The sequence below is a fragment of the Saimiri boliviensis genome, chromosome 4 (genome assembly GCF_048565385.1).
Source record: "Saimiri boliviensis isolate mSaiBol1 chromosome 4, mSaiBol1.pri, whole genome shotgun sequence".
Lineage (NCBI taxonomy): Eukaryota > Metazoa > Chordata > Mammalia > Primates > Cebidae > Saimiri > Saimiri boliviensis.
Genome location: NC_133452.1, coordinates 101,692,976 through 101,716,672, shown reverse-complemented (window position 1 = coordinate 101,716,672; position 23,697 = coordinate 101,692,976). Strand labels below are relative to the sequence as shown.

At 42.9% G+C, this 23,697-nt stretch overlaps 1 protein-coding gene and 1 non-coding gene across 2 annotated transcripts in view; one reads left to right on the top strand and one right to left on the bottom strand.

Moving 5' to 3' along the window:
- TBC1D22B (TBC1 domain family member 22B) overlaps positions 1-12,268 on the bottom strand; it is an 80,670-nt gene extending 68,402 nt beyond the window's left edge. The window contains exon 1 of the mRNA XM_039467682.2: positions 12,052-12,268. Coding sequence (XP_039323616.1) covers positions 12,052-12,107 — 56 coding nt within the window. The 5' untranslated portion in view covers positions 12,108-12,268. The remainder of the gene's footprint in view (positions 1-12,051) is intronic.
- An 8,607-nt stretch (positions 12,269-20,875) lies between these two features.
- Positions 20,876-20,979, top strand: LOC120363505 (small nucleolar RNA U13). Its single transcript, XR_005579049.1, has one exon. It is a non-coding gene; the product is annotated as a small nucleolar RNA U13 (small nucleolar RNA).
- The last annotated feature ends 2,718 nt before the right edge of the window (positions 20,980-23,697 follow it).

The window sequence follows — 23,697 nt, the reverse complement described above, 5'->3', positions numbered from 1 at the left end:
GCCACCATGCCCAGCTAATTTTTTGTATTTTTAGTAGAGACGGGGTTTCACCATGTTGACCAGGATGGTCTCGATCTCTCGACCTCGTGATTCACCTGCCTCAGCCTCCCAAAGTGCTGGGATTACAGGCTTGAGCCATCGCGCCCAGCATATGTACGTTTTAAGATAGAAATTAAAACTAAGGAAAATAACTAGAAGCAGGTGGGAAGGGAGGGGTGAGGAAATATACTTACTAATTTCATCATTACTCATGGTTAGGGAGTCAACGGGTACTGTCTGAAGAATTATGGTATAAAGCTATACTTAAAACACAATCACTAGAATAAAAAGATAAATCTTCTAAATTATCTGTGTGTGTGTGTGTGTGTGTGTGTGTGTGTGTGTGTGTGCCTCTCCTCAAGAACAAGCACAGTTCACATAGTGAAAGATTTTTTTAAAAAAGAAAATATTTTTAACAGGCTGAGCACATAGCTCACATCTGTAATCCCAGCACTTTGGAAGGCTGAGGCAGCAGGATTACTTGAGGCCAGAAGTTTGACCAGCCTGAGCAATATAGCAAGACCTTGTCCCTACAAAATATTTAAAAATTAGGCCGGGCGCGGTGGCTCAAGCCTGTAATCCCAGCACTTTGGGAGGCCGAGGCGGGTGGATCACGAGGTCAAGAGATCGAGACTGTCCTGGTCAACATGGTAAAACTCTGTCTCTACTAAAAATACAAAAAATTAGCTGGGCATGGTGGTGCATGCCTGTAGTCCCAGCTACTCAGGAGGCTGAGGTAGGAGAATTGCCTGAACCCAGGAGGCGGAGGTTGTGGTAAGCCAAGATCGTGCCATTGCATACCAGCCTGGGTAATAAGAGCGAAACTCCGTCTCAAAAAAAAAAAATAAAAAAAATTAGTCAACTGTGGTGGTGCATGCTTATAGTTCTAGCTACTTGGGAGGCTGAGGTGGTAGGATTAGTGGAGCCCAGGAGTTTGAGACTACAGTGAACTATGATCATGTCACTGCACTATAGCCTGGGCAACAGAGTAAGTCCTCATCTTAAAAAAAAAAAAAAAGACGACGAAGAAAATATTAAAAATTGGACTAAGACTAGTAACTAAATATATCAGTTATTCCAATAAATATAAAGGAGCAAACTTACCTATTGAAAGAGAAAGGATAATTACCAACAGGAAAGTAGTTAAATAAATTACAATACATCTCTTAAAAAGAATCAGGTAGGGCCGGGCGCGGTGGCTCAAGCCTGTAATCCCAGCACTTTGGGAGGCCGAGGCAGGTGGATCACGAGGTCAAGAGATCGAGACCATCCTGGTCAACATGGTGAAATCCCGTCTCTACTAAAAATACAAAAAATTAGCTGGGCACGGTGGCGCATGCCTGTAATCTCAGCTACTCAGGAGGCTGAGGCAGGAGAATTGCCTGAACCCAGGAGGTGGAGGTTGCGGTGAGCCGAGATCATGCCATTGCACTCCAGCCTGGGTAACAAGAACTAAACTCTGTCTCAAAAAAAACAAAAAAGAAAAAAAAAAAAAGAATCAGGTAGTTCTCGCTGTACACAGTGGCTCACGCCTATAATCCTAGCACTTTGGGAGGCTGAGGTGGGTGGATCACCTGAGGTCAGGAGATCAAGACCAGCCTGGACAATGGCAAAACCAAACCCTGTCTCTACGAAAAAAAATAAAAATTAGCTGGTGCCTGTAATTCCAGCTATTTGGGAGGCTGAGGCAGGAGAATCACTTGAGCCTAGAAGGCAGAGGTTGTGGTGAGCTGAGATTGCGCCACTGCACTACACTCCAGCCTGGACAAGAGAGCAAGACTCCATCTCAACAACAACAACAACAAAAGAATGAGGCAGTTCTATATTCACTGACCTGATATAAACGCAGACATTAATTGAAAAAAGATGCAGAACTATATGTATGACACCATTTTTGTACAAATCTTTAAAATAGATATATGTATTTTATGTATGATTAGGTCTATGTATTTACAGAGTATCTGAAAGAATACAAAAGACACTAGTAGCAGCAGTTTGGAATAGGAACCAGATGACTAGAAGATGAAGGGACACCAAAGAGACTGTTTTCACTGCAAATCCTTTCTGATTTAGTATCATGTACAAGTTTCACTTTTATAAGAAATAAATTAAGCAATCATGAGAAGGTTGGAAGATTTAAGTGGGATAATATGTCAAGAGCCCTTTAGCACAATTCCTGGTGGGTGGTAATGCTCATTTAATGTTAAGCAGGTAGTGACGTAGATTTGCAAATGTTAGAACACTACCCAGCAAACATTCAGTGACCAAGAAGCATTGATTTTCTTCCTCCCTCCCAGTTTTATAATTTAATACATACCCACATTTAGAAATTGAAACAAGCTTACCAAATACTTGTTTCACATAACAGAGGTGATCTGAAAGATGCTTTTAAATAAAAATATAGACAATTCAGTCACTTTCACATTGATTTCTATTAAAATTTCGGAGGAAATCTTCTTGTATATAATCTTCCATGTATAAATATAGTCCCCACCTCTTTAGCTATAAGACTCATTACTCCCAAAATCTCTCTGGAAGGTTATGCAGTAATTTGTAAGCAAACTATTACATATATTACTACAGAAATACAAACTCTGAAAACAATACTAATTGATGTGTTTAAAGGGTTTACTAGGCAGAAAGAAGGAAAGAGGAATCAAAGAGTAAAGGGAAAGTTCCGCTGAGAGAGGAAGGGGGTGTTAAGACACAGACAACCTGCCCCTTCCTGGAAAACAAAAACAAAAACCCCCAAAGGGCTACTGATGTGCACATTAGCAGCTGCAAATAATCTAAGACGAATACATCTGAATTCTTCAAGTCCACAAGTCCTCCTCACAGTACAATGTAAAATCAGAGGAAAAACTGCAGGAAGATCTCAACAGGCCAGTTAGGGAAGGTAGACTGCGTAGAAAAATAAGAGGGTCCTTAGATCCCCTCCTTAAAGGAGTATTGCCATCTGCCAGTGACCCATGGAGAAAAAAAAGCAAATATAATTTGTGCAGGCTGAAGGGTCAGAGGCCATCAGTTACCATCTAGGAAAGGAGTCTGAAAACCGCAGCGTACTATTTTTTAAAGCTGTCAGCCCAAGGTGCTGGCATAGCCAGAAAGGCTAAGATAAATGATGGACTTCATCAGCAAAGGCAGCAGAGCCCAAATTGAATTTGTTAACATATTCTTGAACTAAACTATGATGTATCTAAACCTGGAACACTTTGCATAATAAATCAGTTTATTGCACTTTTAAAAAGACAGGCAAGAAGTTAGAAAAGAGAAACCAAGATGATCACAGAGACTACATGGAGATATACCAGAAGAGCCCAGTGATTAAGGTGCTCAATTTCCTGACATTTCTAATTCACCTATCACTGTCTGTACCATCTCTACGCCTTCCAAACCCAAACTCAGCTTTGGGAAAAGGCTGATCTCCACTCCCCCTTCCAAACTTATTAAACCCATTATTAAATAAGGCTCTTTTCCCTACTTGGAATGCTTTTTTTATTTTCAATATCCATTTTCAAAATTGTATTCACCCTGCAAAATATTCTCTTCAAATTCTACACCCACCATGAAACTTTCATATCCCTACCCTCAGCATCTACTAACTCATGCCTTTTCTAGTTTCCTAACTTACAGAAATCAGGGCTTATATTATTTTTTAAAAATAAACTAGATCGCCCAGGCGTGGTGGTTCATGCCTGTAATCCCAGCAGTTTGGGAGGCTGAGGTGGGCAGATTGCCTGAGGTGAGGAGTTCGAGACGAGTCTGGCCAACATGGTGAAACCCTGTCTCTACTAAAAATACAAATAGCTGGGTGTGGTGGTGTGCACCTGTAATCCCAGCTATTCGGGAGGCTGAGGCAGGGGAATTGCTCGAATCAGGGAGGTGGAGGTTGCAGTGAGCCGAGGTCTTGCCACTGCACTCCAGCCTGGGCAACAGAGTGAGACTCCATCTCAAAACAACAAAAATAAAAAATAAACCAGATTTGGATCATAATATATGACACAGTCAGGGCTGGGAGCCATGGCTCATGCCTATACTTTTAGAGGCCAAGGCAGGCAGATCACTTGAGGCCAGCAGTTCAAGACTGGCCTGGTAAACATAGCGAAACCCTGTCTCTACTAAAAATATAAAAATTAGCTGGGCTTGGTGGAGCACACCTGTAATCCCAGCTACTCAGGAACCTGAGGCACAGGAATTGCTTGAGACTGGGAGGCAGAGGTTGCAATGAGCCAAGATCAAGCCAGTGCACTCCAGTCTCTGGGTGACACAGCGAGATCTTCTCAAAAAAAAAAAAAAAAAAAAAAAAGACACAATCAAGTAATCAGGTAGGCATTCAATACTCAGCCTAAGAAATAAGAAATTACAGAGTCAAAACCCCTGGCATACCCCTCCCTCCCTTCCTAGAAAGTTGCTCTACTGAATCTGTCATTTTCCACACTCATTTTAAAATTTTTACTTTCTATGTATTATGCCTAAACAATGTATAATTTTGCATGTTTTTTAAACTTTATATAAATAACATCATACTGTAAATATGACTTATTTTGACTCTAAATCATGTTACTTTAAATTTTACTTAATTTCATGGCTATTTGGCTGATCTCTCTAACACAAGTTAAAAAAATACAAAACATTTGCTCTAACTCTTAACACAAGTGAAAGAGCATTTGACATTTTCAAACACGAAGAAAAGTACAGAAAATAATATAACAAACATTCATGAATCCATCACTCTGATTTACAAATGTTAACATTTGTCACATTTCATTTAAGAAAAGAAGTGTTAGGCCAGACACGGGGATTCACACCTGTAATCCCAGCACTTTGGAAGGCCGAGGCAGGTGGATCACGAGGTCAGGAGATCAAGACCATCCTGGCCAACATGGTGAAAACTCCATCTCTACTAAAAACACACAAAAAAAACCAGCGAGCATGGTGGCACATCCCTGTAGTCCCAGCTGCTCAGAGGCTGAGACAGGAGAATCACTTGAACCCAGGAGGTAGAAGTTGCAGTGAGCAGAGATTGCGCCACTGCACTACAGCCTTGCAACAGAACAAGACTCCATCTCAAAAAAAAAAAAAAAAGAAAAAAAGTATTAGACTACTGATGCTCCAGTTGCAGTCCCTAATCCTGTTCCTTCACTTCCCAAGAGATAACCATTATTCTGAAATTGGAGGGAACTCCTCCCATCTGTTTTTATACTTCTACATATATTCATCTATCCATAAACAGCACACAGTAATTTTTATGTTTTCAAACTTCACATAAAAGACTGCACATTGTACATATCATTCTACATATTGCTCTTTGCATTCAACAATGTGTTTTCACTCAACTCCACTGTTAAGTTTGTCTGATTACAAATGTAGCATATGTTTAGTGGAAAAACCAGAAAGTCAATCATACACAGCATCTTCTCCAGGGGAAGCCATGATGCCAAGCAGATTTTTTGCTTCTAGAAAGCCATGGTGGTGCCATATCTTTTTCTGTAGCCCCCTTGCCACCTGGCAGAGCACAACACTCGCCAGCAGGCACTTAACAATATTTAGGAAGTGAAGGTTAGAACTCTACAAAACCTAGGCCTCTGCTTAAGCTACACCTAAAAACCAGAGGTTAACGCACTGCATCTTGAAGAAATTACATCATATATGCAGAGAAAAGAATGCCATGGAATATGCTGCCACAGAGACAAAATGGAACAAAAGTTCTAGTTAACCTCCATCACTCTCTTTAATAAAACCAACGCCATAGAATGTACTGGCATAGCTGTTTTGCCTTGTTGGAACAGTGCAAATATCTTGGTAGGAAAAACCAACAGCTGTTCATTTACCACTGATAAAAGAGCTAGTGCAAATATGGGAAAAGACCCATCAAATTTAAATGCCAAACGTGTTGGCAGCGGATCTAGGTTCACACACTCACTCCACAGAAGTCTTCCAGAACAGGCGATCTATGCTGTTTCAATGATAATTTAGTATCTTCCAGTCACTCACTCTACCAGTAAAACATCTCTAAGCCAAGAACAGGTTGTAACATACCTGCCCACAAAGGCTGTGACACTAAGTGATAGGAGTATCAGATTCATTATGATTTTAGGATTGGGTTCAAGTCCTTAACTTGACCTCTCTTTCCAACATTGAAGGGCCTGAAAGACACAAATAATTTGGATTTTGGCCAGACTCAGAGGCTCACGCCTGTAATCCCAACACTTTGGGAGGCTGAAGTGGGCAGACTGCTTGAGCCCGGAGTTCAAGACCAGCCTGGGCAACATGGCAAGACCTGTCTCTACAAAAAATACAAAAATCAGCCAGGGCCAGGCACAGTGGCTCACGCCTATAATCTCAGAACTTTGGGAGGCTGAGGTGGGCGGCTCACTTGAGGTCAGGAGTTCAAGACTAGCCTGGCCAACATGGTGAAACCCCTTCTCTACTAAAAATTAGCTGGGCATGGCGGTGTGTGCCTGTAATCCCAACTACTCAGAAGGCTGAGGCAGGAGAATTGCTTGAACCTGGGAGGCAGAGGCTGCGGTGAGCCAAGATCATGCCACTGCACTCCAGCCTGGGCAACAGAGTGAGACCCTGTTTTTTTCTCCTGTGCCCAGGCTCTAGACATATACACAGTGATCACAGCTTTTTTTAAATTTTTTTAAAGACTGAGTCTCATTCTGTTGCCAGGCTGGAGTGCAGTGGCATGGTCTTGGCTCACTGTAACCTCCACCTCCCGGGTTCAAGCAATTCTCCTGCCTTAGCCTCCCTAGTAGCTGGGATTACAGGCATGCATCACCATGGCCCAGCTAATTTATTTTGTATGTTTAGTAGAGACAGAGTTTTACCATGTTGGCCAGGCTGGTCTCGAACTCTTCACCTCAAATGATCTGCCCGCCTCGGCCTCGCAAAGTGCTGGGATTACAGGTGTGAGCCACCACATCCAGCCAGATCAAAGCTTTTCAATTCCAGTTTCAAAAACTAAAGCAAGGAGAGAAAACAAAAATGATAGCTACTAGCATTGGAATTATCATTCTTATAATAGGTAATATTATCGTGTACTTCCTAACCAATTTTTAAGTATTATCTCATTTAATCCTCATAACAGCCCCCTGGGGCAGATACTCTGTCCCTATTTTACAGATGAGAAGACTGAGGCATTAAGAGGTTAATTAAATTCTACAAGATCACATAGCTAGAAAGCAGAGCTGGGATTTGAACCTAGGGAGTCAGATTTCAGAGCCCATATTTTTTTTTTTTTTTTTTTTTTTGGAGATGGGAATCTCGCTCTGTTGCCCAGGCTGGAGCATAGTGACTCAGTCTTGGCTCACACAATTCCTGCCTCCCAGGTTCAAGCGATTCTCATATGTCAGTCTCCTGAGTAGCTCGGATTACAGGCACACACCACCACACTCAGCTAATTTGTATTTTATTATAGATGGGGGTTTCACTATGTTGGCCAGGCTGGGCTCGAATTCCTGGCCTCAAATGATCCACCAGCCTCAGCCTCCTAAAGTTCTGGGATTACAAGTGTGAGGTACCCTGCCCACCAAAGCCTGCATTCTTAACCACAATGGTACAGATTGCCTCTTATCTCCTAGGCATCAATACAATGACCATTTGATGTGCTAAATGCATGGGGCTTATGTGAATAACTGAGAGAACTTAAAAAGATGTTTAGTTCCACCAAGTTACCACATGACCCAGCAATTCCATTCCTATTTATCCACAGAAGAATAGAAAATATATAACCATACAAAAACCTGTGCATAAATGTTCATAAAAGCATTATTCACAATAACCAAAAGGCAAAAACAATTCAAATGTTCATCAACTGATGAATGAACAAAATGTGTATCTACCCTATGGAATATTATTCAGCCATACAATGTCATGAAGTACTGATACATGCCACAACATGGACAAGCCTGAAATCACTGTGCTTAAAAAAGAAGCTAGCCACAAAAGACCTCACATCATATTACTCCATTTATATAAGATATCCAAAAGAGGTAAATCCACAGAAACAGAAAGTAGATTAAAGTTACCAGGGTCTGGAGTGGGGTGGATGGGGTGTGACTGCAAACAGGCATGTAGTTTCTTTTTGGGGTGATGAAAATGTTCTGAAATTAGTGGTGATGGTTGTACAAAACCATCTGTACTATGAATGAATATACTAAATACTACTGAAATGTACACTTTAAAAGCGTAAATTTTATGGTATGTGAATTATATCTCAATAACGCTGTTATTTTTAAAAAGAATGTTTCATTCATTTTCAACTTGTTATTTTATTTAATAAAAGTTCTATTTGGTGTCACTAAGGTTGCTGGATCGTGATCAGACAAACTGAAAGAAACCTGTCATCACTTTGATCTTTCACCTTTCAATTGGCAAAGAAGAGTAAACTAGTTTCATTTCCAAGTTGCAAAGCATCTAGTACAGTCATTTGTGTCATCTCCCCACCCGGGAGAAAGTTTTTCTTCTCTAAAACTGAAAGTACAGATGCAAAAGTTCTATTCTTGAGAAAATGTCCTAACATTTTCTTTAAATCAAAGTACCTTTCTATCTAAAAGAACCTTAGTTTTGGGCGGGGCATGGTGGTTCATGCCTGTAATCCCAGCACTTTGGGAGGCAGAGGTGGGTGGATCACCTGAGGTTGGGAGTTGGAGACCAGCCTGGCCAACATGGAGAAACCCTGCCTCTACTAAAAATACAAAATTAGCCGGGCGTGGTGGCACATGCCTGTAGTCCCAGCTGCTTGGGAGGCTGAGGCAGGACAATCGCTTGAACCCGGGAGGTGGAGGTTGCCGTGAGCCGAGATCGCGCCATTGCACTCCAGCCCGAACAATAAGAGCAAAACTCCGTCTCAAAACAAAAACAAAAACAAACAAACAAAGAAAGAAAAAAACCTTAGTTTTTTCCTATGACCAGTGGCTCGTGGGCTTCACTGCTAGAAGCACACAGCTGAACAATATTTAACTTTACCAAACTATTATGAATTGTAACAATATTTTAATCCTTAACGAAGACAACAAGCTGGGATAAGGATCTGAGAAACATGCTTTTAAATGTTTACTTGCTCTATTAATGACAATAATATTAATAGCTACTGTTTTTTGAGCAACTACAATGGGCTAAATAAATCTGCCCTAGGTTCTTTACAAATAGGGTATTTCAGTTAGTCCCCACAGTAACTCTGGAGAAAGTATTTTTATTTCTCATTTCCTAGGGAAACTGAAGCCTAGAAAGATTATTTGTCTTGGTCACACACACAAGAGTCCAAATAGTAACCCAAGTCTTTCTGAACTCAAAAGTTCTCTCTTTCTTTCTTTCTTTCTTTCTTTTTTTTTTTTTTTTTGAGACAGAGTCTTGCTCTGTTGCCAGGCGCCAGGCTGGAGTGCAGTGGCGGGATCTCGGCTCACTGCAACCTCCGCTTCCCGGGTTCAAGCAATTCTCCTGCCTCAGCCTCCCAAGTAGCTGGGACTACAGGTGCACACCACCACATCCAGCTAATTTTTGTATTTTTAGTAGAGCTGGGGTTTCACCATGTTGGCCAGGATGGTCTTGATCTCTTGACCTCGTGATCTGCCCGCCTCTGCCTCCCAAAGTGCGGGGATTATAGGCATGAGCCACCGCATCCGGCAAGAGTTCTCTATTTCTATGTACTTATTTATTTATTTAGAGACGGAGTCTTGCTTTGTCGCCTATTTATCTATTTAGAGACACAGTCTCCCTTTGTCACCAGGCTGGAGTGCAGTGGCATGATCTCGGCTCACTGCAACGTCCACCTCCCAAGTTCAAGCGATTCTCCTGCCTCAGCCTCCCGAGTAGGTGGGGCTACAGCGCCACCACACCCAGCTAATTTTTGTATTTTTAGTAGAGACGGGGTTTCACTATGTTGGCTAGGATGGTCTCAAACTCCTGACCTCATGATTTGCTCACCTCAGCCTCCTAAAGTGCTGGGATTACAGGCGTGAGACATTGTTCCCGGCCCTCTCTCAATTTCTCTATATTCTTCAAAATGAAAAGGGAATCCAGAAACTTGAGGAAACTGAAAAGACTTCTCTTCCTATCTCAGAAAAGTAGTACTTTAAAAAAAGTTGACTGTTCTAGTCAAACACAGGAGATACGGGGGGAAAAGACTGTTAATAGCAAACACCAGTCAGAAGGCAGAGAAGGCCATGCCATGTCACACATCTCTTACACTGCTTCCTGGTACAACAGTTTTCCTATGGATTCTGATTATAATCTTAGGATGTCAAAACTTAATGATCTCACTATGGAAAATCCCAGAGAATAGCAGTCAGCACAACTAGAGAGCTCACTAGACCAGGAAGGAAAACAAATCAGCTGGCAGGAAGTGGTGCTTACCTAAAGACACAGAACATCTTTAACAGTAATATTAACACTGTAAATCCACAGCACTTTAATCTGAAGTTATCTTTGCATTCCTATTAGTTTAATAAATATTACTAAAAGCTGATTTCCACCCTATTCTCCATATGTCCTAAATAGGACCCTTAATAAAATAAGACTTGCTGGGGCATGGTGGCTAACGCCTGAAATCCCAACACTTTGAGAGGCCAAGGTAAGAGGATCACTTGAGGCCAGGAGTTAGAGACTAGCCCTGGCAACACTGTGAGTGAGACCTTGTCTCTTATTTCATTAAAAAAAAAAAAAAAAAAAAAAAAAAAAAAAAAAAAATTAAGGCTCTTATCTAGCCACTATTGACCCTCATTTCTCTCTTGCTTAAAAAATAAATAAATAAATAAATAAATAAGTAAAGTTGGCTGGACACAGTGGCCCACATCTGTAATCCCAGCACTTTGGGAGACTGAGGTGGGTGGATCACGAGGTCAGGAGTTCGAGACTAGCCTGGCCAATACGGTGAAACCTCGCCTCTACTAAAAATACAAAAATAGGCCAGGCGTGGTGGTGTGCACCTGTAGTCCCAGCAATTCAGGAGGCTGAGGCAGGAGAATCGCTTGAGCACTCCAGCCTGGGCAACAGAGAGACTCCGTCTCAAAAAAAAAAATCACGAGTTCAAAAGATTATCTCAGAAGGAAAAAACCTGAATCCACTAGAAAAGGTAGCACATGGGGCACAACCAAACATGAATTTCATCATCAAGTAGACTGTGGCTGGCAGAAATCTTAAATTCACGACTGAAATACACACTCTTCCTTATACTTCTCAGGACTCTCCCCAAAATAAACTGAAACAGTAAACCAAGATTGATGGATGAGTAATTTGCTAAAAGTCTCATACACCAAAAAGAGGGTGGGGGGTAGTCTTAGGAGGTCTGCTCTCCAGCTAAACAACTGTAGAATAAAAGAATTTAGTGCATTTGCACAAGAAGAGCATTACAATGCAAGGAAGGAAGAAGTCACTTGGGGTTGGACAATTCCTTAGAAAATGCCAAAGGAATAACCCTGATTCTGTGGTCGCCTCGTATTAATTCCTAGTGGGAAAGGGCCAACTCAAGATAAAGTAAGGTCGGGCTTGAGAATTGTCCTCACTTTTCTTGCCTAACCCTCTCGGCAAGCGGCCACAAACTCCCACCAGAACCCTTCGGGTAAGTGTCCAGCTAGGGGAGCAAGGGAAGGGGCCATCCTCAAGCGAGCAACCACCTGTGCGTGGTGGAGACCCCTGAGAGGGAGTTCTGATTAGAGTGGGAAGCAGCTCTGGGGATGAACCTCCGACACCAGGGCCGACACTGACTTCTTACCCAACTCCACTGCGGGTTACGCCCAATCTTCCGCCACCTTCCAGCTGAGGTCACCCCTCCTGAAACCTCCGCCCCCAGCCCCCAGTCTACACCCACATCCAGCCGTCCCCAAAGCTCGCTGTTCGCTCCTCTGCCTGACAGCTGCCTTGCCACCACTAGGCAGCCCCAGTTTCCCCAGCCCGGCTTCCCCAAACCAGTCTTCCGGCCTCGGTGGCGCCCCAGGCCCGCGGGATTAGGGATTAGGATCTGGAAGGGTTTGGTCCAATCCCCTTTCCCTCTCAGCGTCCTGGGCTCACCTCCCCGGCAGCTTAGCGCTCCTCTTCCAAAACTGCTTGCTGTTCTCAGCGGCCATTGCTCTGGCCGGGGGAAGGCCTTGTAGGCGGGCCAGGGGCGCTGCCTGGAGAGATGCCCCCAGACCCCGCAATCTGAGGGCCAACCCAGGCCGCTTCCCCGCCGCCGGTCACCCACTCTCAGCGCCTGGGGACGCCATCTTGGATGTGGGCACCCCTCCACCCAGCGCCGCTGCCATTGGTGGGCTGCGCAGGCCGTGGACGGGCCGACCAATCGGGAGCCGGAATCCTGCAAGCCGCTGAAGCCAACGGGTAACGTCAGGGGCAGGGCACACAGGTGGACGGGGAAGGAGGAGCTTGGAGAGGCAGAGAGGCGGGGCTCAAAGTTCCTACCCTCGAGAGGAAAGAAGCAGGTAAAGTAAGGGACCTAAGGAGGAATGGAAGAGAGGGGATTATTTTCTTCGTGAAGAATGAATTTCCTGAGTCTAATATCTTTTGGCAAGGGCGAGCATAATATGTATTTGTATATAGAAATCTTTAACCTAAAAGTAAGGGCCCCTGTGTTGATTGTGGTCCATTTTTATCATCTCTCAACTCAGTGATATTACCCTCCCCTTCCTCGTTCCGTTGAGATGTCCGTTCGTTTTTCTGAAGGAAGGTCATCAGGGATCCGATAGCCCGGGGTTGCTAACTGTTCAACACGTGAGCAACGGTTCATCAGAGTCTCCCTGTCGCTCTGTTTATTGAAAACGATGGAAGGATTTGTGCTGTGGGTGAAAAATTCAAATGATCTAATCCCGATGTCAATCCATAACTCTCACTTTCTGACTATGCTAACAGTGTATAGGAAATGGTTTATGATAGCCGTCCAACTCAGCTTACCAAGTACCATTTCTTTGAAGGACACAGTATAGCTCCATCGTGTGAATCAAAAAGTTAACGATGCGTCTCCTCCCGGCCCCACCAATATCCTTAATTTCCCTTGTTAATCTATTATAAATCTTGCACTCTTGGATTTATTTTCAATCGAATTTTCACAGACAATGAGACTTAATATTAGCATTTTGAATATCTTGTCGGTGTTTTTTGCTGTTTTTGAGTTTTTATGTTTGTATTCCGTGGTGATTTGGGGACAGAGAGAAAGTAGGCACCAGTCTAGAGTGGGTTTTGTCCCATTGAAGGACTGTTGAGGTGTCCCCCACGCCCTCACTCACCCCCCATTCGCAGCTACCACATGTACGTCCACATATTGGAGAATACTTGAAGACCCGACGCCATGTCCTTCCACACACTGGAGAATGCTTAAAGACCTGACCCCTGGCCCCAGCCAAAGAAGGACCTTCTTTATATGTCCTCCAGTGACTGTTTCTTCATTACCCTCCTTTCTTTCTTTCTTTTTTTCCTTCCTTCCTTCCTTCCTTCTTCCTTCCTTCCTTTCTTCCTTCCTTTCTTCTCTTTTTTCTTGACGGAGTCTCACTCTGTCGCCCGGCTGGAGTGCAGGGGCGTGATCTCAACTCACTACAACCTCTGCCTCCCCGGTTCAAGCTATTCTTCTGCCTCAGCCTCCAGAGTAGCTGGGACTACAGGTGCCAGCCACCACGCCTGGCTAATTTTTCATATTTTAGTAGAGACAGGGTTTCACCATGTTACCAGGATGGTCTCAATGTCCTGACCTGGTGATCTGCCCGCCTCAGCCTCCCAAAGTGCTGGGATTACAGGCGTGAGCCACTGCACCTGGCCCCATTACTCCCATTTTCAAGCTTCTTCTGTCCCCAGATTTTAGAATTATAGGATTCTATGAAAAGAGTTATTTTTACTCTCTCTGAATCTTTAATGCTTTTATACACATTCATCTTGTCTTCTTTATGGCCATTTAACCCAGGACAGGGGAGGGGAAACCCCTCTATTCTTTTTTTCTTTTCTTTTCTTTTTTTGAGACTGAATCTTGCTCTGTCGCCCAGGCTGGAGTGCAACCTCCAACTCCCTGGTTTGAACTATTCTCCTGTCTCAGCCTTCCAAGTAGCTGGGATTATAGGCATGCACTACCATACCTAGCTAATTTTTGTATTTTTAGTAGAGATGGGCTTTCACTCTGTTGGCCAGGATGGTCTTGAACTCCTGACCTTGTGATTCACCCACCTTGGCCTTCCAAAGTGCTGGGATTACAGGCATGAGCCACTGCGCCCAGCCACCCCTCTATTCTTTTAATCATTTTACCTACCTTTCTCTGGCACTTCTTTTTCTTAACTGCACAAAAAGCCCAAAGAGGAATGTACTAAGGCTTTGTTAAGGTGGATGTTTTGTCTTTATTCTGGACAGCCAGAACTTTTGCTGGCTGTTTGGGCTTTAGAAGAGTTGATGTCTTGAAGTAAAAATCTAAAACAACTTCTAGATTCCTTATCTTGGTGGCAACTGGCAGTTCAGAGTTCATCATCTTAAAGGTATCCTCTGAATTGTTTTCCCCTATGTGAGCTGCCATACACTCATCCATGTGACAAGATACCTGCCACTTTCCAGCTTATGCACATGGCTTTAGAGATGTTCCATAAGATGCTCCCTATTGATTTGACATTTTACTATGTGGAAAGGAAAGTATAATTTGTGTACCTAGAACTATCTCAAAGTATTCCTTTTTCTTAATCTTTTATGAAATGTTAAATAACACTGATTCCCAGGGGATGTTGTTAGCAGCGCTCAACCCAGAGAAGAAGCCCATTATTTCTACACTTAGTTTTCTGTATCTGTTTCCCCTCTAAGATTTTTTTTTTTTAATTCACATCAGTTACCTGGTGATGGCTTTTAAAATAGTATTTGCTAGGGAAACTGAGATTGTGGGAACCTTTTTCACCACCACTACCACTTGACCACTCTAATCTTAACCAACCAACACACCCGCTTACAGCAGCCTGCTATTTGGCTCCCTGCCTTTTTTATTTTTATTTTTTGAGACTGGGTCTTGCTCTGTCACCCAAGCTGCAGTGCAGTGGCACGATCTCAGCTCACTACAACATTTACCTCCTGTGCTCAAGCAATCCTCCCACATTAGCCTCCTGAGTAGCTGGGACTACAGGTGCACAGCAGGATGCCCAACCAATTTTTTGTGTTTTTGTAGAGATGAGGTTTCACCATGTTGCTCAGGCTGGTCTTGTACTCCTGAGCTCAAGCAATCTGCCAGCCTTGGCCTCCCAGAGTGCTAGTATTGCAGGTAACGTCATTGCATCCAGCCCAGAAACAGACCGTATCATGTCACTCCTCTGCTCAAAACCTTGCAATGGTTTCCATTGTACTTGGCATAAAATCCAAGCTCCTTAAAGACGCTACATGACTTGGTTCCACTCACCTCTCCAGTCACATCTCATTACACTGTCTTCCTTACTTAATCTGCTCCAACCATGCCCATTGTTCTTTCCGCTGTTCCTCGAACACGCTAAACATGTTTCTACTTCCAGGCCTTTGCATTAGCCATTTCCTCTGCTTGGACTTCTCTTCCCCTAAATGCCTTGCTTTCCCATTTCACACCTATACCCAACTGTCTATATCTTGGAGAGACCTTCCCTAATCACCCATCTTAAATAGTGGCTACACTGCTCTATTTTTCTTTTTCTTTCTTTCTTTAATTTATTGCGACAAGGTCACAGTCCGTTGCCCAGCCTGGAATAAAGTGACATGATCACGGCTCACTGAAGCCTTGACCTCCGGAGCTCAAGCAGTCCTCCTACTTCAGCCTCCCAAGTAGCTGGGACCACAGCACACACCACCGCACCAACTAATCTTTTGATTATTTGTGGAGACAGAGTCTCCCCATGTTGCCCAGGCTAGTCCCGAACTCCTGGGCTCAAATGATCCTTCCTCTTCAGCCTCCCAAAATGCTGGGATTACAGGCATGAGCCATTGTGCCTGGCTCTATTTTTACGTAAAAGGGCTATCACTACAGGCCATATTATATACTTGTTTGCTGTCCATCTCTATCCCCTAAAATAGAAGTCCCCTGTCTGTGTCCTGTTAGGAGCCAGGCTGCACAGCAGGAGGTGAGCGGCTGGTGGGCTTGCAATCATTACCCCCAGAGCTCCGTCCCCTGTCAGATCAGCAGCAGCATTAGATTCTCGTAGGAGTGTGAACCGTATTGTGAACTGCTCATACACAGGATCTAGGTTGTGCACTCCTGATGAGAATCTAATGTCTGATTATTTGAAGTGGAACAGTTTCATCCTGAAACCCCCTTCCCCCAAAATTTTCATGGAAGAGTTGTCTTCCATGAAACTGGTCCTGGGTGCCAAAAAGGTTGGGAACTGGCATATTGGGAAAATATGCCTGGGTGCCCTAAAATGTGAACTCCACCAAGGCTGGGACTTTGCTTTGTTCCTTGCTGTATCCCCAGCACCTAGAATAACGTTTGGCACATAATGAGTGCTTAATAATTTTTTTTTTTTGAGACGGAGTTTCACTCTTGTTGCCCAAGTTAGAGTGCAATGGCACAAGATTTGCTCACCTCAACCTCCACCTCCTGGGTTCCAGTGATTCTCCTGCCTCAGCCTCCTAAGTAGCTGGGATTACAGGCATACGCCACCATACCCAGCTAGTTTTGTATTTTTAGTAGAGATGGGGTTTCTCCATGTTGGTCAGGCTGGTTTCGAACTCCTGACCTCGGATGAGCTGCCCACCTGGGCCTCCCAAAGTGCTGGGATTACAGGCATGAGCCACTGCGCCTGGCCCCATTAAATATTTACTGAGTGAAAGAATGAAAAATATAAATATTTCTTGTCTTTCAGTTCTATGTTGTTCACATATTTTTTGTTAGGAAAAATGATGGAAACAGTGTTTCCTAACCCCTAGTAGGATGTGTCCACTTTACCAGTGATTCTATATCCTTGCCTACACTCTCGGTTGAAGAACAGTCTTCTTCTCTGAGAATGATTGTATTCTTCAAACTCTTTTGCAGCTTCAAAGGAATGTGCCTGTACCTAGAATGATGAGGGAGGGAGGCCCCCCACCTATTCATGAGATTGGTTGGTAGCTGTCATCAGAGGGCTGATAGCTATGGCAGCCATCCTCGCCCAGCAAGAGGTATAAATCAAGGCCGGGCGTGGTGGCTCAAGCCTGTAATCCCAGCACTTTGGGAGGCCGAGGCGGGCGGATCATGAGGTCAAGAGATCGAGACCATCCTGGTCAACGTGGTGAAACCCTGTCTCTACTAAAAATACAAAAAATTAGCTGGGCATGGTGGCGTGTGCCTGTAATCCCAGCTACTCAGGAGGCTGAGGCAGGAGAATTGCCTGAACCCAGGAGGTGGAGGTTGCGGTGAGCCGAGATCGCGCCATTGCACTCCAGCCTGGCTAACAAGAGCGAAACTCCATCTCAAAAAAAAAAAAAAAAAAGAGGTGTAAATCATTGGTTTGAGGTTCCCAAGGGGTCCTTGGAGGCCTTCTGATGGAGGTCCTTCTTGGCAGGTATTCACTGGTCCACTAGACCATTGCTTCCTATACTACATTGCACATGGGAATCACTGAGGATTATATTAAAAACCTAGATTCTGATTCAGTAGATCTGAGGTGGAGCCTACAATTGAGCGTTTCTAACAAGCTCCCAGGTGACGCTGATGCTGCTATGCCACGGACATCACTTTGTAGATCTTCTGTTATTAGTATAGTATGGCCTGTGATGGTTGAATTTATCTCAAGAGTTTCTTTTGAAACTGTTTAAGTAGAGGCTTCTCAATGTTGTTTGCCTGCAAGTTTTTACTTTTCCCCGCTCAACTTCATCTTCATTCAAAAGGGGGTTAAACTACTTAGAATGGGGCAAAGTTTTGTTAAGGGATGAGATATTCCTGGGTTGACTGTGGACTTGAAAGAGGTAGGCATATCCCAACCCTTAGAGAAAGTGTTATGAAAGAGATAATCCTTATGTAGGGACAGGAAAGGAAAGAGAAAGGCCTGAGGAACGATAGGAGGAAAGTCACTTCAGGACAGGAGCTCTGGTGGAAAGATAAAAATAGAGAAAAAAGCCTTTGGACTTACAGAGAGATCACTGGCAGACTTTAACCTTAGCAAAGAAGTGGAATGGAAGGAAGGAAGTAGACACTTAACAAGGGGAAGGGTTAAGAAATTAGAGCAAGGAGCAGCCTTCACAATGCACTGTGCAGTGCTGGACCACCTAAGAGACAGTGAGGTCAAGCTGGGATTTAAGAGCAGGAGAACTTTACAGTATCTAAACAACCACTCTAAGAGCCAGTGGCAGAGATCAGTTATATTAGAGAAGGCAAAGGGATAAGCAAAAAGACTGAAAAGGCAAGAGGTTATAGTAATAAAGAGAGGAAGAAAGAGTTTTCAGAATTTGGGGGTGGGGAGGGAAAACTAGGTATTTCATTCCTTTTTTCCTTTTTCTTTTCTTTTTTTTTTTTTTTTAAGACGGGGTTTCACCATGTTGGTTGGGCTGGTCTTGAACTCCCGACCTCAGGTGATCTGCCCACCTTGGCCTCCAAAGTGCTTGGATTACAGGCATGAGCCACCACGCCCAGCCTAGGTATTTCATTCCTAAGAATTTATTCTAAGAAAAGAAGTCACCATGGCTGGCAAGAAGAAAGGGGAAAATCTCTGTGTACAGAGATATTCCTTGTCTTGCAACCAATAATAAACAGGGGAAAATGAAAAGAATATGAAGATTTAAACATGAGAAGGCAATTACATACATTATGGTGTGCAGTTATAAACTTGAACCATGTTATACCATTAAAGAGGGCAAGTTTGAATGTTACATAGTACATCAAAAAGGTGTAGGAAATGATGTACAGCAGGGAAAAAGTAGAATATAAAATATCTTTGCATGACTTCAATAAGAATGTATAGGTTCTGCCGGGCACGGTGGCTCAAGCCTGTAATCCCAGCACTTTGGGAGGCCGAGGTGGGTGGATCACAAGGTCGAGAGATCAAGACCATCCTGGTCAGCATGGTGAAACCCCGTCTCTGCTAAAAATACAAAAAATTAGCTGGGCATGGTGGCACGTGCCTGTAATCCCAGCTACTCAGGAGGCTGAGACAGGAGAATTGCTTGAACCCAGGAGGCGGAGGTTGTGGTGAGCCGAGATCGCGCCATTGCACTCCAGCCTGGGTAACAAGAGTGAAACTCCATCTCAAAAAAAAAAAAAAAGAATATATAGGTTTTGTCAAAGATGGGAAGAAAACATGGAAAAATTAAGCGAATTTTGGTAGAGGGTAGAATTATACATTTTGGTCCTTCTGGAACTTTTCTTTAATGTTACCATAAGTTTTAATTTCATAAAATATAGCTGGGCACGGTGACTCATGCCTGTAATCCCAGCACTTTGGGAGGCTGAGGCGGGTGGATCACTTGAGCTCAGAAATTCAAGACCAGCCTGGGCAACATCACAAACTCCATCTCTACCAAAAATACAAAAAAATTAGCGGAGTGTGGTGGCACACACCTGTGGTCCCCGCTACTTGGAAGGTTGAGGTGGGAGGATCGCTTGAGACCCGGAGGTGGGGGTTGCAGTGAGCTGAGACTGTGTCACTGTACTCCAGCCTGGGTGACAGAGTGAGACACTGTCTCAAAAAAAAAAAAAATACACACACGCACACACAGACCCTCACACATGTGTGTATGTATATACACACATATGTCAACACGTATATGTATGTATACATATATGTATATATGTCAACCAGGGGTTCATAAGCTTCTAACAAGGGCAGGATTGTAGATATTTTTAGGCTTTACCAGCCATATGGTCTGCGTGGCAGCTATTTATCTCTGCCATTGCAGTGTGAAAGCAACCACAGACAATAAATAAGCTCTTGGAGCTGTGTTCTGATAAAACTTTATTTATCCACATTGAAATTTGAACTTTCGGGCCGGGCGCAGTGGCTCAAGCCTGTAATCCCAGCACTTTGGGAGGCCGAGGCGGGTGGATCACGAGGTCGAGAAATCGAGACCATCCTGGTCAACATGGTGAAACCCCGTCTCTACTAAAAATACAAAATACTAGCTGGGCGTGGTGGCACGTGCCTGTAATCCCAGCTACTTAGGAGGCTGAGGCAGGAGAATTGCCTGAACCCAGGAGGCGGAGGTTGCGGTGAGCAGAGATCGCGGCATTGCACTCCAGCCTGGGCAACAAGAGTGAAACTCCGTCTCAAAAAAAAAAAAAAAAAAAAAAGAAAGAAAAGAAATTTGAACTTTCTGTTACATATCATGAAATATTATTCTTCTTTCAAGTTTTTCAACAATTAAAAAATGTAAAAACCATTTTTATCTCATAGATCACATAAAAATAGCATACCAGATTTGGCCCGTAATTGGTAGTTTGCCATCTCCTGCAATAAATAATAAGGAACAAATAAGAAAAAGATTAAGAAACAAAAAAACCTTAAAATATAATTAAAGTTCTGTTTTGTTTCTCTCTGATCCAGTTCCACTCCCTCTCTCCAGTGGAAACCACAATCCTGAGTTACATGTTCAGCGTTCCCATGCGTGTTTTAGATTTTTATTACATATGTGTGTATCCATAAACAACATGTTTTCCATGTTTTGCAACTTTATAAATAGCATCATACTGTACATATGCTTCAGCAACTGGCTTTTTTACTCAACATTCTGTTAATACATTGAGCTCTAGTTTACTCATCTTAACTGCAATATATCGTTCCATTATGTGACTCTTCCTCAATTCTCATTTCCAGTTATTTTTATTCTGAGCACTGCTCAGTTAACATTCTTTTATAAATTATCTCGTGGAAAATTTTCTCTAGTGCAGTTTTCTCAAATTATGGTTTCTCAATTCTATTAGTCCATTCAGGCTATAACGAAATATCACAGATCAGTCCTTTTGCAGTTTGCAAGCGAGATGAGTGAATGTTTATGCCCATGTGTGAGATGTACCTCCCTCAAACCTTGTTAAGATGTAGGCATATTACCTGTCTGACATAAAAAATAAAAACAACAATATCATAGATTGGGTAGCTTATAAACAGCAGGAATTTATTTCTCACAGTTCTGGAGGGCAGGAAGTACAAGACCAAGATGGCAACAGGTTTGGTGTCTGGTGAGGCCCCATTTCCTGGTTCATAGATGGCACCTGCTGGCTGTGTCACCACATGGTGAAAAGGGCCAAGCAGCTCTTTGGAGCCTCTTTTAAAAGGGCAGTAATCTACCATCACCACCTCCCAAATACCCCACCACCTAATACCATCACATTGATGATTAGTTTCAATATATGCATCTAAATCCAATTTTGAGGGGACACAAACATTCCAAAGCATTAACTACTAATGAGTTAAATTAAACCTAAAGGTTGAGACCTTTAATGAAACAGAATAGACAGAAATAGAACATATCAGAATATGCTGCATGTAATAGGGATAGGCATTGTTTTGCAAACATTTTTCCCAGCCTTTTTACATTTGTGTGTGTGTGCACGCATGCACGTGCCTGAAAGAAAGAGAAATGCTTGGTTGTGATGTAAAATGTATTTCTCAATAAGAGGCTATGATCAGCATGTTTGAAAAGCACTGCTTTAAGGTACAGTACCTAGGAATATCTAGGAAAGGCATTGCTAGGTCACAGAACATGTACGATTTCCACTTTACTAGATACTGCAAAATAGTCTCCAAAATGACTTTTCCAACTTATCCTCACAGCAATGAGTGTGAGTTTCCATTGCTCCATGTCCTCACCTATAATAGAATTTTCTCATGGGATGTTAAATACATCAGACACACAAAAGAATGTATAAAACTAATATGCACAGTTTGATGAATAACATTCGCGCTCGTGTACCCACTCCCCATGCTATACAACAGGATATTACCAATACCTTAGAAGCCACTTGGGGGGTCCCTTCCTGTGGTCGTTCCCCTTTTCTCTTTCTTTCAGATGTAACCACTGTGCAGAATCTTGTGTTAATCTTTCCCTTGTTTTTATATTTTCTACCTATGTTTGTAACCTTAAGTAACATACTATTAATATTGTATACATCTATTCTTCTGTTGCCTGCTTCATTTAGAGAATAGTATGATTTTGATATTTACCCACGTTGATGAGTATAGCTATAGTTCACTCATTTTCACGGTTGTAATGGTCCATTTTATAAATACCACATTTTATCTATGCTACTACTGATGGACATTTGGTAGTTTCATATTCTGTGCCACTATGAATTCTGCTGCTACAAACTTTCTTACCTGTATGTTGCGGATAAGTGAACAACTAGAAATGTTTCTCTAGGATGTTGACATGAAAGTGGAATTGTTGGTCTGGAGTGTGTGCATAAGTTCAACTTTGCAAAATACTGCCCAACTGTTTTTCAAAGTGGTCATACTACTTTACACTTCCAACCACATGGGATGAGAGTTCCATTTTTATTTTCTATAACATGGTTTCAACAGTAAATAAAAGTTGGAGGGAAAAGGTGGCTCAAAGTCAGATCCTAAGGGAAGGACAAAATTTGGTTGAACAGGAAGCAGAAAAGTGGAAATCTTAGTCTCTGTTCAGTCACATAGAAATCTTCCCTCCACTGGGCCCAGGAATCACACCTGTAATCCCAGCACTTTGGGAGGCTGAGGCAGGTAGATCACTTGAGGTCAGGAGTTCGAGAGCAGCCTGGCAAACATGGTGAAACCCTGTCTCTACTGAAATACAAAAAAGTTAGCCTGTGGTCCTAGCTACTCAGGAGGCTGAGGTGGGTGAATCACTTGAACCCGGGAGGTGGAGGTTGCAGCAAACTGAGATAGTGCCACTGCACTCCATCCTGGGCAACAGAGTGAGACTCTGTCTCAAAAAAAGAAAAAAGAAAAGAAAAGCAATATTATCATAAAAATGTACAACTGGATAGGCTGAATTGTGGCCCCCAAAAAGATATGTATGTATACATTAAAATCCCTGGAACCTGCGGATGTTATCTTATTCAGAAAAAGGGTCCTTATAAAGAATAAGTTAAAGATTTTAAGATGAGATCATCTTGTATTGCTTGGTTGGATCTTAAATCCAATGACAAGTGTTCTTTTATGAGAGAAGAAACAGACAGAAGAGAATGAGGCAATGTGACCAGAGGCAGACTGGAGTGAGGCAGCCATAAACCAAGGAATGCCTGGAGCCCCCAGAACCCAGAAGGGGAGGAAAGGATTCTCTGCCAGAGACTTTGAAGCATGAGTTTACTTGATTTGGGACTTCCAGCCTCCAGAACCTTAAAAAAAATTTCTGTTGTTTTATGCCACTTTGTTTGCGGTATTTGCTGCAGAAGTCCTAGGGAGCTAGTGCAGGATATAAAGAAAAAGTTGATCTCCCTCACAACTTTTGCCCATTGCCACCTATTTCTGCTTCCTAGAGGCAACCACTGTTGGCAGTTCCTTATAAGCCATCCTTATAGAGATATTCTTGAAGAAACCCCTAATTATTGGCACGAACATTGAAATCATTTTACAGATGAGAAGACTGAAACTCAAAGAGAAGAGGATTGCCCGAGGACCCTCAAGCTAGCCAGCAGCAGATGAATAGCAACCCAAGTTTCCTATTTTTTATGCTCATTTAATGTAAGAGAAGTATCCAGAAATGGATTTTGATATTATGTTAGGGAGAAGGAAGAGCAAGGTATTGGGTGAGTGAAGGGAGGGGAATGCCATGAAGGTGAGAAAGGAGCAAAAAAAA